General features: G+C 40.9%; 1 protein-coding gene across 1 annotated transcript in view; it reads left to right on the top strand.

Moving 5' to 3' along the window:
• Positions 1-13,852, top strand: part of LOC140212011 (dual oxidase 2-like) — a 166,376-nt gene that overhangs the window by 100,023 nt on the left and 52,501 nt on the right. Inside the window, exons 20-21 of the mRNA XM_072282367.1 lie at positions 2,780-2,955; positions 13,179-13,245. Of these exons, the coding sequence (XP_072138468.1) occupies positions 2,780-2,955; positions 13,179-13,245 (243 nt within the window). The remainder of the gene's footprint in view (positions 1-2,779; positions 2,956-13,178; positions 13,246-13,852) is intronic.

Genomic DNA, 13,852 nt, shown 5'->3' with positions numbered 1-13,852 from the left:
ATATTTCATATCTTGACAGCTGTCAATTTCGACACTTGTTTTTATTTTGGCTATGCTTTCTGAAGCTAGATATCTTAACATGATCCCGTGTAAGGCAATGCATTAGTCTACTACATGATTTAATTTCACTTAAAAATAAAATGTGAAGAGAAAATGGAGAAATCTACCACTTCTGAATATCTGCATGGTGCAAGGAGAATCTTGGACATACGGTCTTGGGTGCAAGAAATGATGGGCCATAGGTACAGAAACAGCCCTTTCCTTTGTTCTTAGGACAGATTCAGCCTTTATTATAGCTTCTAAGCAAGTCCATGCGTGGGAATGGGTACTTGAACCAACCTTAATTAGGTCCTCTTGTATGTACCTGCTTCTCCCTTAGCACCTTCCCCTCTATCCCATCCTTTCAACAACTCTGCTCAAGATCTGCTTAAGGAAGAAGATCAGTGCATCAGGATTTATCCTGGGATGAAGCACAGAGGTAAGACATGGAAGATTAAGAAGACTAGGTCCACACTCCCTTGAGTTTAGAGGAGTGAGATCTTCTAATTTAAGCATACAAAATTCTTGACAGGGTAGTGACAGATACTTCCCTGAAGCTGGGATGGTAGAACCATTATTGGTCTCAAACAAATGATTTGGGGTGAAAATAAAAAGAACGTTCTTCATTCAGAATGTAGTGAATATTTGAAATTCTAACAAAGGGGTGTAAAGACCCAGTTGCTGAGTATATTTAAAACAGAGATTAATAGATTTTTATATATTAAAAAAATAAAAAGACAGAGTAGGAAAGTGATACTGTAGTGAAAGATCAGGCGAGATTTTATGGAATGACAGAGGGATCCCAATCCTGCTTTTGTTTCTGATGTTATGTTCTGATGAAAGACTTAAATTACATCTGAACCATAGCAATTTTTAATACAAACCAGAAGTTCCCTTCTTTAAATGAAACAATTTACAAAGTCACAATTGAAAGACAATTCTGTACTTTTATTTATAATTCAGCAGCAATTTTGACATCTATGCCAGACAAGATTAAAGTTCTTTGAAAGATTCTTAGATTGTTACTGTTATTAAATGAGATTAAAATATTTTGTTGGTATTGAATGTTAAAGCATTCAGATGAAAATTGGTGTTCATTCATACTTACTGTTGAGATGGGATCTTTCATGATATTGCTGGCTTTGTTCCAGCATATTTCCTTATATACGCCTTTGATGACTGGTAGTCTGGTGCCGGTAATGTGTTGGTCAGTTTGAACTACCCGTTGTAGAGTCCTGCTGTGTGCTGCAGGGGAGATTCCGTACCACACAGTGATGTAGCATGTTAGGATGCTCTCAACTGCATTATCTGCAGAAGGTCATGAGTATTGATGTGCATAGCCCAGCTCTCTTCAGACACCTCATAGAGTCTGATGCCAGTGATGTGTTGGGCAGTTTTATCCAGCAGATGTGAATTAGACAGCAAATGAAAACCAAAGACCATGGTGACTTCACCTTTCCTGCCTATCCCCTCCCCCACCTCTTTATCTTTCCTCTTACTGGTTTTTCACCTGGAACCTACCAGCCTTCTCCTTCCCACCCTCCCCCCCCACCTTCTTTATAGGGCCCCTGTCCCCTCCCTCTTCAGTCCTGATGAAGGGTCTCGGCCCGAAACGTTGACTGTTTGTTTCCACAGATGCTGCCCGACCTGCTGAGTTCCTCCAGCGTGTTGTGTGTGTTGCTTTGACCCCAGCATCTGCAGAGTATTTTGGGCATAGTTTGGGATCTAGATTTTGGCTTTGCCCATCTATTTAATTTACTTTAACACAAGAGATACTGCAGGTTTTGGAAATCCAGAGTTAGATACACAAAATGCTGAGGAACTCAGCAGATCAGGCAGCAACTATGGAAAAAAATAGAGTCAGCGTTTCAGGCTGAGGCGCTTCATCACGACTTTATTTTACCCAGCACTTATCCCTGTAAGTGTAAGTGCTACACCTGTCCCTACACCTCCTCTTTTACCACCATTCAGGGCCCCAAACAGTCCTTCCAGGTGAGGCAACACTTCACTTGTGAGTCTGTTGGGGTTATCTATTGCATCCGGTGCTCCCGGTGCGGCCTCCTCTACATCGGTGAAACCCGACGCAGATTGGGGGACCACTTCATCGAGCACCTCCGCTCCGTCCGCCACAACAGACAGGATCTCCCAGTTGCCACCCACTTCAACTCTGCTTCCCATTCCCATTCAGATATGTCCATACATGGCCTCCTCTACTGCCATGATGAGGCTAAACTCAGGTTGGAGGAGCAACACCTCATATACCGTCTAGGTAGTCTCCAGCCCCTTGGTATGAACATAGAATTCTCCAACTTCCGGTAATTCCCTCCCCCTCCCTTCCCCTATCCCTATTTCACTCTGCCCCCTCCCCCAGCTGCCTATCACCTCCCTCATGGTTCTGCCTCCTACTACTAGCCATCGTGTTTTCCCGTATTCCATCTTCACCTTTCCTGCCTATCACCTCCCTGCTTCCCCTCCCCCACCCCTTTATCTTTCCCCTTACTGGTTTTTCACCTGGAACCTACCAGCCTTCTCCTTCCCACCATCCCCCCACCTTCTTTATAGGGCCTCTGCCCCTTCCCTCTACAGTCCTGACGAAGGATTCCGGCCTGAAACGTTGACTGATCATTTCCACGGATGCTGCCCAACCTGCTGAGTTCCTCCAGTGTGTTGTGAGTGTTGCTTTGACCCCAGTATCTACAGAGTATTTTGTGTCTTTAATTTCCTTTCATCTTTAATTTAGATCCTTCATTGAGATCTCTAACAACTGCTTGACAAAGGACCAAATACAAGAGGTGATAGAGTCAATGTTCAAAGATGCTGGATTTGAAGATAAGGAGGAATTAATGTGGGAGGACTTCCATTATTTGTTTCGAGATCACTACAGTGAATTGGAGTTGGCTCAGCTCACTGTGAAAGGTCTGTAAAGCTGTTTCATAATTCTCATGATCATTTATCAAAAATAAATGTAAGCAAAGAATTGACATTCCACACTCTTTAATTTAGATCGTTCAATGTATAATGTTCAGTTTTATTTCTTTTTTAGCATATTGTTCTTAACCATAAACTGTCCTGCCTTGAAAACATACTGCTGATCTATTATCATTCCTAGGCAATTCTGGTGAACTGTGAGAGAACCTTTGCCACAGCACTCCAATCATTCAGGAAGGGCAACTGACCGATGTAGTTGGGAATGAAGCTTGTACTCCTTCCCTTCCCCCCACCTTCTTATTCTGGTTTCATTCCCCTTCCTTTCCAGTCCTGATGAAGGATCTCAATCCAAAACAACAACTTTTTATTCCTCTCCATATATGCTGCCTGACTTGCTGAGTTTCTCCAGCATTTTGTGTGTGTTACTCTGATCATTTTTTATTATTAATTTTTTATTGCAACACCAACAAATTACATTCAATACAACCAGTTGCCAATTACATTTAGACTATTTAACCCAGCCACCCCCCCAACCTTCATCACCATCCCCCCTCCATCCCTCTTTCCCCCATCCCTCTCCCCTCCACCAAACAACTGAATAGTAGTACATACACAGACAAAGCATTCCTATTTTAACAAAATATCTTTTAAGTTAGATATAAAATTTGTCCACATTATGATTATGTTTGGTCTTGCATCATTTACTCTTGCTGATGAAAGTTCCAGGTAAGAAATGTTCAAAAAACTCCGAAGACAGTGAGTATTTGAAATATGGGGAGGTTTCCAGCGCTGGACTACAATCTTCTTAGCTGCAGTCAGGCCTGCCAGCCAGATTTTGTGTGTTTTTTCCGTAAGGGAAAGGTGGGAGTCATCATTTGGAAGATGTACAGCGGGGTCCATTGGTAATTGTACCCCTGTTAGTTCTGTAAGAGTACTGATAACCTTCCCCCATAAATCAAAAACCCCTGGACATTCCCATACAACATGTATAAATGAGCCAATGGCTCCATGGGGGCAAAATGAGCAATGAGGGTCAGAAACCAGTCCCATTTGATGTATAATTCTTGGTGTTAAATATGCTCTATGACAAAATTTCAAGTGTATATACCAATGGTTTGGGTTTTTCGAAGCACCGGCAGCATTATCCCAAATCGCATCCCAGTCTAAGTCTTGTCCCAATTCAGATATGTCCCTATTCCAAGCTTTCATTCCCGATGTGGGCATATAATTCTGGGAGTTTAATTTATCATAGATCTATGACACTATCTGTCCTGGAGCACTCTGTATCCAACTTAAAATGGGATGGTCCTTTAAATCTGACCCCCAGGGAACGCCATAGGCTTTACAAGCTGATCTTACTCGAAAACAGAAAAAAAGAGAATGTTTATCAATATTATATCGAGATATCAGTTCTTGAAAGCTAAGGATAGTACTTGCCCCATTAATATCTTGAAGAGTAGTAATACCTTTATCCTCCCAAGTTCTGTTAGTGAATGTTTCCCCCCAGATAGAAAATGATTATTGTTCCATAATGGAGATGATTTACACCATACGCTTTTAAATTTTAGGAATTTTTCTGCTGCTGTAAACACTTGCAGCTTATGGGTTAAAATTAGACCGTAATGCAAATCACATTTTTTGGTAGACATACCTATAAGGAGAAAGTCCTTCAACCTTATTGGTGCTATTAGCTCTTGTTCTATATTTTTCCAGGACGAAACTTTATCCTCCTCCATCCAATAGCTAAGACTTTTTAATACAAATGCCCAGTGATACAATTTAAAATTTGGACATGCCAATCCCCCATTCAACTTTTTGAATTGTAGAACTGACCATTTTATATTGGGTCGTTTACCATTCCAAACATAGCATCGTAGTAAGGAGTCCAATTTTTGCCAATATCCTGCTGGAGGTGCAAGTGAGATCATTGAGCTGATAAAATTAATACGGGGTAAGATGTTCATTTTAATGACCGATATACGGGCCGAGACTGATGCTGGCAGGTGTCTCCATCTATTAATATCTTCCTCCGTTTTTTTCAGAATTAAAGAGTGATTTGTTTTAGCCACAGATGATAGGGAAGTATTAACTTTAATACCCAAGTAGAGGACCTTATTTGTAACTTTAATCTGGGGAGGAAGAGACACCTTACTTTTATCCGTATTAATCAGCATCAATGCTGATTTTAACAAATTAACTTTGTATCCTGAAAGAAATCCAAATTGCTCCAGTGTTTTTAAAATATAGGGGAGAGTTTGTTGAACATTCGCCATATAAGCTAGCGTGTCGTCCGCGTAAAGTGATATTGAATGCAATGTTGTACCTATTGTAATAGGGGAGATCTAAGGAGAGTTTCTAATTAAATGTGCAAGCGGTTCAATAGATAATATTAAAAATTAAAGGAGACAAAGGGTCCCCTTGTCGTGTGCCCCGTCCTATGTCAAACAACTCTGAGAAACCTCCTCCCACACATACCCAAGCTGAAGGATTAGCATACAGTGTTCGAATCATATTGATAAATTTATCGCCGAACTTAAATTCTTTTAGAACTCTCCAAAGATATGGCCATTCAAGGCGATCGAATGCTTTTTCAGCATCTAGAAATAGCAGGTCACAGGCAGGTGGGATTTTATGTGTTGCACTCAGTACGTGTAAGAGCTGGCAAATATTATCAGATGCAAGACGCCCCTTGATAAAGCCTGTTTGATCTGGGCTAATTATTTTCCCAACTACTGTCTCAAGTCTACTGGCTAAGACTTTGGAAAAAATCTTGAGGTCGGCATTTATCAAGGAGATTGGACGGTAATTGGCACACTCCAAGGGGTCCTTACTGGGCTTAGGTATAACTGTGATCAGGGCTGTGTTTAGATCTCTATGGAAAGCACCATTTCCAAAAGCATAATTTAATGTTTCTAACCATACTGATCCAAGAATATCCCAAAGTGCTAGGTAAAGTTCCACAGGTATGCCATCTATACCTGGCATACAGCCCTTATTTGTAGCTTTGACTGCTTTGAGTAGCTCATCTGGTGTAATAGGAGAGTCTAGATTTTTGGTGTCCTCTAACGACAACGTAGGGAGGTCTAATCCACTGAAAAAATCCGTGAAGTCATTCTCAGAAGGAACTGAGCCACTTGTATACAGCTCTTTAAAGTAATTCTTGAATGTCTCGTTTATTTCCTCTGTTGAAGATACTACTCCACGTTTAGCATATCTAATCGTTGGTATAGACCTTTTAGTTTCCTGTTGTTTGAGCGTTAGAGCTAAAAGATGGCTCAGCCTGCTGCCTTCTGCGTAATACTTATGTTTGGTTATATGGATCATATATTCTGCCCTGCTTCTTAATAAATCATTTAATTCTGCTTGTTTTGTTTTGAGCTCGTTTTCTTTTGTTATGGTGTATTTCCTTTTAAGATCATTCTCCGAAACCTTACATTCTTCTTCTAAGGTGGAAATCTTTTGGAGCCAGCTTTTATGTAGGTAAAAACTGAACCATAGGGCGTTGTTTCGTAAGAAACCCTTGATGGAGGCCCAAATCACTGTCACATCTGAGACACTATTTTTATTTACATTTATATATTCTGTCAGTTTTGTTCTCAGTTGTGATAGAAATTCATCGTTTTTTAGAAAGGTGGAGTTAAACCTCCACCCAGTAGCCTTATTTTTAATTTTGCCATAATTAAAAGTAGATATGACTGGGTTGTGATCAGATAGATGTCTGGGCAAAAATTCTACTGAGTGTACTAAAGGCAGCAGACCAGAGGATATAAGAATGTAATCTATCCGAGAGACAGTTTGTGGAGAACAAGGTATAGTCTTTAGCAGATGGATTATGCACCCTCCACACATCCGTTAAATTTAAATCCGCTAGAAAAAGGCTAAGTGCTTTGGAAGCAGATTCTTGAGAGCTTGATATAGTTGAGGAAGATTTATCGAGGTTAATGTTTACCAAAGCATTCATGTCCAACCCAACATATAGTTGGTAGTCACTTAACTTCAGTAATTGTGAGGTAATTGAGGGAAAAAATTCAACCTCGAATATAGTTGGGGCATATAGGCTAATGAATGCAACTTTTTTACCCTGAATGGATGTGCAGCAAAAAGCTAGATGTCCTTTATTGTCAGCGCCTGTCCTTTCAATTGATACATTAATATTACGTCTCATTACTATCATAACTCCTTTCGTACGAGTACCATCAGCTGATGCCACAACGGGTTTATAAAAACAGTTTTGAACCCTGGGACTGTCATTAGGTTTAAGATGTGTTTCCTGTAACAGCGCAATATCTATTTTCTTTCTGCGTAAGGAATCTAAAACCTTTGAACGTTTGTAGGGAGAGTTTAATCCTCTAACATTAAATGATACAATAGTAAGATTTTCTAATTTATCTGTGTTGCTCATCTTCTCCTGGATCTGTTGTTGTAAGTTGGTGGTGGAGCCTTGAGTTACCCCCTTCCCACCCCCCCTCCCATCACCCCTCTCATTCAACCCTTTGCTTTGTAACATCTGTGAGTGTCACTTAGCAATGTCAGACACTGAACGCTAACATCAACCGCCCCCTTCCAGCACCAACAAATTAGGAAGGCAAAGCAGTTCTCATAGACAATCATATCAATGAGACAAGAAAAAAGAAACCTGGACAAACCCGTTAACCTATATAAGTAAAACCGTTTCCGTCTCACATATAACACATGATCAAGATCCCAGCAGCTATCTTGCAAGAAACTGTCACTTCAATAGACCGTCGCTTAGCGATGGTGCTAATGACGTCTTATCTGGTGCCCAGAAATGTAAACAAGTCTACTGGAGACATAATATTCCAAAGTTAGTCAGAACAAACTGCTGTTTTTCAGCTTCATTCTTGATGAAGTATTACATTTGGGTATATTGAATATTACCTTAAAACTCCGACCTGCAGTAGTCAGAAACAAATTGGCCCCTTAATTACCTAAATACAAAGGTGCAACGAATGACTTTCGGATAAAAGAATAACCAGAAAACTTCACACCTAGAATGTTAACTTGCCCGTGCCTGATAGATTGCGCATACAGGCTAGTCTGAGCTCTTAATGCTGTTCCATCTCCTCCTGAGGGACGTGTGGACTTTGCCCAGGGTCTTCTTCCATATCTCCCAGCACCGATGATTTCAGAACTTCTTTCGCTTCCTCTGCCGAGTTAAACGACATCTCCATGTCCTTGATATTCACTTTCAAAATCGCTGGGTATATGAGGAATGAGTTGATCCCCTTCTGTTGAAGTTTAGCGCGGATCTCCTTGTATCCCTGCCGTTCGTGCATCGTGCCGGGGCTGTAGTCAGTGAAGAACTGCAGCTGGGTGCCATCAGGGAGAGTAGGTTTGGCTTTCTTCGCACCGTCCAGGATAGCCTGCCGGTCGGTGTACCGTAGAAGCTTAAAAATCATGGTCCACGGTCTTGAGGTGTTGTTGGAAATGATCCTATGTGCTCTATCGATCTCCAAAGGAGTGCTATGGGAATTCTTGAGCGCTGGAATCCAATTAGGCAGCATCTTTTGGAGGTAACCTCTTGGATCGTCGCCCTCAGCACCTGTCGGTAAGTTGACCAGCTGCACGTTGTTTCTCCTGGATCTGTCCTCCAAGTCGTTTAACTTCTTCCATATCTTAGACACCTCCGCGAGACAGGAGTTAGTAACTTTCTCATTTTTGCGTAAGCAAACCTGAATATTGTCTATTTTATTGAAGACAGCGTTAGATTTTTTAGCGTGAATGTCAGCTTGCTCCTTTAACGACTGGAGAATGTTGCCATTCTCTGCCATATGCTTCTGTATGGGGTCAAGAGCCTTTTCCAGCAACTCCCTTAGCATGTGGGCTACCGTTTCTTGCAGCGATTCCATCTCCGTTGCCATTATTTGTTTAATTAGCATAGCTATTTCTTCGGATGAATCGCTGGCTTGTTGTCGTCTGCTGGTATCTTGTTTCCTGGTTGAATTTGTATCTTTTTTTGAAGCCATTTCTTTAGTTAGATCTTTCTCCAACTCAATCTTGTATTAAGACTGTCTATGAGCCCTGAAGAACTTGAAAAAGGAGGGTTGTATGTCAGCGCTCAGTGCCGTGCTGCCATCTTGCCTCGTGCCTCACCGGAAGTCCCTGATCGTTAATCGTTAATTACCAAAACTGTTATGATTCCTGCAGTGCCATTTCATACTTGCCTTAATTTTGTGTCCTCAGGAAACAGTTTTTACTCCCCCAAGCCTTGTTATATTACCTGTTAGAGAAAGATACTCCATTAGTTTTGTTTTCAGCAGTTCAGTATTGATGCAAGGGATGCCGCCCGATCAGGCCAAAAACCAAGCTGAAGGAATTAACGAGCTAAATTCATGTGCAACCAAACAAGAAAGTAGTTTTCAGGATTAAGTTGCTTATTTTTTAAATTAAGAGTGTTTAAAGGCCTAGATGTAGTGAGCAGATGTTTCCAATGGTGGGAAAGTCTCGGACCAGAAGACACAGCCTCAGAATATAAGGACGTCCCTTTAGAACAGAGATTAGAAGGAATTCCTCTAGCCAGAGCGTGGTGAACCTGTGTAATTCATCACAACAGATGACACTGGAGGCCAAGTCATTGGTTATATTTAAAGCTGAAGTTGCTAGGTTCTTGATTAGTAAGGGCATCAAAGGTTACAGGGAGAAGCCAGGAGAAATGGGATTGGGAGGGATAATAAATCAACCATGATCAAAAGACAGAACAGACTTAATAGACCAAATGGCCTAATTCTGCTCCTATACTTTAATGGTCTAGTGTTCAAAGGCAAACAGCTTTCCATTGAAAAAGTTTCAGAAAGTGAAAGAATTAATTTTCCTGTCATTAAATTGATTTTGGAATCGTGTAGTTATTATTGGTCCACAGGGGTCCTTCTGACACCTCTGCTATTTCAAAGGTTTCAGAGGTACACTTAATGTCAGAGAAATGTATACAATATACATTTTTAAATTACTTTTCTTCGCAACCATCCATAAAAACAGAGGTGTGCCCCAAAGAATGAATGACAGTTAAATGTTACAACCCCAAAGCCCCCCCAGCTCCCCCACACGTAAGCAGCAGCAAAGCAACGATGCCCCTCCCCCACCAACAAAAAAGAGCACCAGTACCACCCCCCACTGAGCACTCAAGCATGCAGCAAAGCATGAATAAAGACACAGACTTGCAGTAACCCCAAAGACTACTCGTTCACCCAGTGATTCAACGTACCACAGGCTCTCTCTTTCCCTAATAAGGGAAAAAGAGATGTCTCTGTTTCACAGCGAGAGGAGAGATATAACAAAACAACTCACTGATTTATGATGTTAAAAGTCTGTTGCATCGCTTTTTCTGTGCTCTGTGCCCAAAGAACTCAGGTCTCTGGGCACACAGTCAGAGATCTTCCACCTCCCACGACACACTGATTTCCTGCAGAGGCACCGACCTCAAGTCCACCTGCCCCCAGAGCCACAAAATCCCGAAACTCCAAAGGCAAGCTAATCTTCTAGGCCACGTCCTTGGTATATCGAATAATGGCCAGTCGTGAGACCCCGAGAGGTGGGTCCCATTTCCGCAAAGAACCGAAGTCAGCGTGTAACTCCAGGTCAGGATCTTCAAAAGAACCCTGAAAGGGAATAATAGAGATATTGAAGATATAAATAGAGCTGTTTCTGAAGATGCAAGCGAAGGAGTCGCCATTAGGCGCCATTGTCTCCTAAGCTCCACCCCATTTACGATACCTCTGAATGATTTGCATTAAATATGAATGTTCGATTTGGTATACCTGCAGATGATAAAATGATTGGTGGCATTGTGGACAGTGTGGAAGACTGCCAAAGGGTAGAGTAAGATATAAATCTGTTGCAGATGTGTCAGGGAAATAGCAGATGGAGTTACGAAGGGGTTTGATACGGTAGATGATGAGCAGATTATGATTTGATAACTAGTATTCAAAGCATAGCCTCTGGTTGTAGTCACCTCTGTGTAGCCAATTCTATTGACTTGCAATGATGCTTTTACTTATGAAGAATCCAAGTGCACTGACCATCCTTATCAAGTAGCCACAAATTTAATAATTAAAATCTAACTAATCGTTTTTATTCTGTGAACAATTATTATCAATTTTTGACCAGGTCAATATAGACTAGTCGGTAGTCAAAATCTTCCAAAGCCTAGAATATTTATCAGAGGTCAAATACTTTATTAACTCAGAATATTTATGTATGAGGAAAAGGTTGAGGGTATAGTGGTGAGTTGACCATTCTTGTAGTGCTTAATTGATATCAAATTGCCTCTACACAATAATAGAAATTATCTAGCAAGTTACTCAATGAGCTTTTGATGTTGTCTACGTGAATTTTACTCAGGTGTTTGACAAGTTCTCTCATGGGAGGCTCATCCAGAAGATTAAGATACATCGGATCCATGGTGACCTGGTTGTCGGATCCAGAATCAGCTTGTCCATAGTAAAATGATCATTGTTGAGGGATCTCATTCAGGCTTGAGGTCTGCAATTACCATTATTCCACAGGGATCCTCCTGGGACCTCTGAATTTTGTGATTTATACAGATGACTTAGATTTAACAGGAATGGTCAGGTTGGGTAATTCATAGATGATAAACAAGATTCATGGTCTAGTAGAGGGTGTAGAAGACTGCCAAAGGATACAGTAGGATATAGATTTGTTTCAGATGTCAGAATCAGAATCAGAGTCAGGTTTATTATCATCTGCATGTGTCGTGAAATTTGTTAACTTAGCAGCAGCAGTTCAGTGCAATACATAATATAGAAGAAAGAAAGAAAAAAATGTTGGCAGAGAAATAGCATATGGAGTTTAATATGGACAAGGATGAAGGTTGCACTTTGGGAGTTCAAATATGGAGACAGTACACTGTTAATGGCAAGATCCTTCAAAGTATGATTTACAGAGAGATCTTGGGGTCCATGTCAATAGCATCTTGAAATTGGCCATGATAGGATGGTAAATTAGGCATATCAGAAAGTTTGTTGCAGTTTTATAAAACTCTCGTTAGACCACATCTGAAGTACTGCATTAAATTTTTGTTGAATTGGGAAGACAGAGAAGATTTGGCAGGGGTGCAGAAGAGGTTTATTTACCAGGATACTGTCTGGATTAGAGGGCATATCCTATAAAGAAAGGTTAGACAAACCTACGTTGTTTTCTCTTAAGTGCCAGAGGCTGAGAGAGACCCAATTATGAGAGGCATAGATGGAGTAAATAGTCAGTATTCTTCAGGTCAAAATGTCTAATACCATAGGGCATCCATTTAAGATAAAATTGAGTGATTTCAAAGGAGATGTACAAAGCAATATTTTTACACAGAGAGTGGTGGGTGTTTGGAATGTGCTGCCGGAGGAAGTCTGAACCAGCATCAGGTTTATTATCACTAATATACACTCAGTGCTACTTTATAGGGTACGTCTTATATCTAATAAAGAGGTCGCTGAGTGTATGTTTGTAGTCTTCTGCTGTTGTAGCCTATCCATTTCAAGGTTTGATATGTTGTGCATTCAAAGATGCTCTTCTGCACACCACTGTTGTAATGTGTAGTTATCTGAGTTACTGTTACCTTCCTGTCAGGTTGATCCAGTCTGGCCATTCTTCTCTGACCTTTCCCATTAACAAGGCATTTTCGCCCACAGACCTGCCAGTCACTGGATTTATTTATTTTTTTTGTTTTTTGCATCATTCTCTGTAAACTCTAGAGAAAGTTGTGGGTGAAAATCCCAGGAAGTCAGCAGTTTCTGAGATACTCAAATTACCCCATCTGGCACCAACTATCATTCCACAGTCAAAATTCCCATTCTGATGTTTGACGTGTCCAACAACTGAACTTATTGACTGTGTCTGCATGATTTTATGCATTGATATGCCATATGACAGGCTAATTAGATATTTGCATTAACAGGTGCACCTAATAAAGTGGCTATTTAGTGTATGTTGCTGGATAGTTTTAGAGTTTTAAAGTTGTACAACAAAGGAACAGGCTCTTTGGCCCATCGTGTACATGCTGACCTTTTTACCCATCTACACTAATCCCATTTGCCTGCATTCTGACTGTATCATACTATGCCTTGCCTATTTGTGAGTGCCTAAATGTCTCTTTAATGTTGCAATTGCACCTGATTCTACCTTGACCTCTGGCAGTTTTATTGGACCTTTCAAATTCAACATCTATAACTAATTTATTCTTTCAGGTGTTGAAGGGCAGAAACGTGACCAATCCACTCGGGTTTCCTTCATAATGAGGAAAAAGCAAGAAAAGTAAGTAAACAAGAGATATATTGGATGGGAAGATTTATTGGAAGTCTTCAAGATTATGAAGCAAATTGAGGCATTTGGGTGGACAGATGCAAAACAGTGCCAAGAAATTGAACCATACAACACATAGTCAATTAGAGAGTGAAAAAAATCAGAGACAACTGACTATATTTCAAGATAACAGGTCAGTCTAGACTGACTCAGGGTTCTTTACCTGTCTGACTTGATACACACGTATGTGGCTTACAGGTGATGCGACCACTCAAGCAGAAGCCACAACACTGCTGATACTTGCTTCAGAGTTATACAAAGCAAATTTCACCAAGCAGGCCCAAGGCTGTGGGGTTTATTACTAGGAACCCATTTCAGGAATGTTCTGTTTGAAGGCCTAGGCAGAGCAGATATTGTCCATCTTCAAGACCCAGTGAGTGTTGTGTCCTACTGCTGAGGGAGGCTGGACTTAGTGAGAGGACGGGATGGGCAGGGATACAAGCTGATAGGACTTGTGTTGCCATTGGAGGAAGTGGGTGTATTAGAACCCACAATTTGAAATGTGAGTGGGATGAATTTGGAACTATCAGTGATAACATTTTGTGTACGATACAAGGAG

This window comes from Mobula birostris, chromosome 18 (genome assembly GCF_030028105.1).
Source record: "Mobula birostris isolate sMobBir1 chromosome 18, sMobBir1.hap1, whole genome shotgun sequence".
Classification (NCBI taxonomy): domain Eukaryota; kingdom Metazoa; phylum Chordata; class Chondrichthyes; order Myliobatiformes; family Myliobatidae; genus Mobula; species Mobula birostris.
This window is presented reverse-complemented; position numbering and strand designations above follow the sequence as displayed.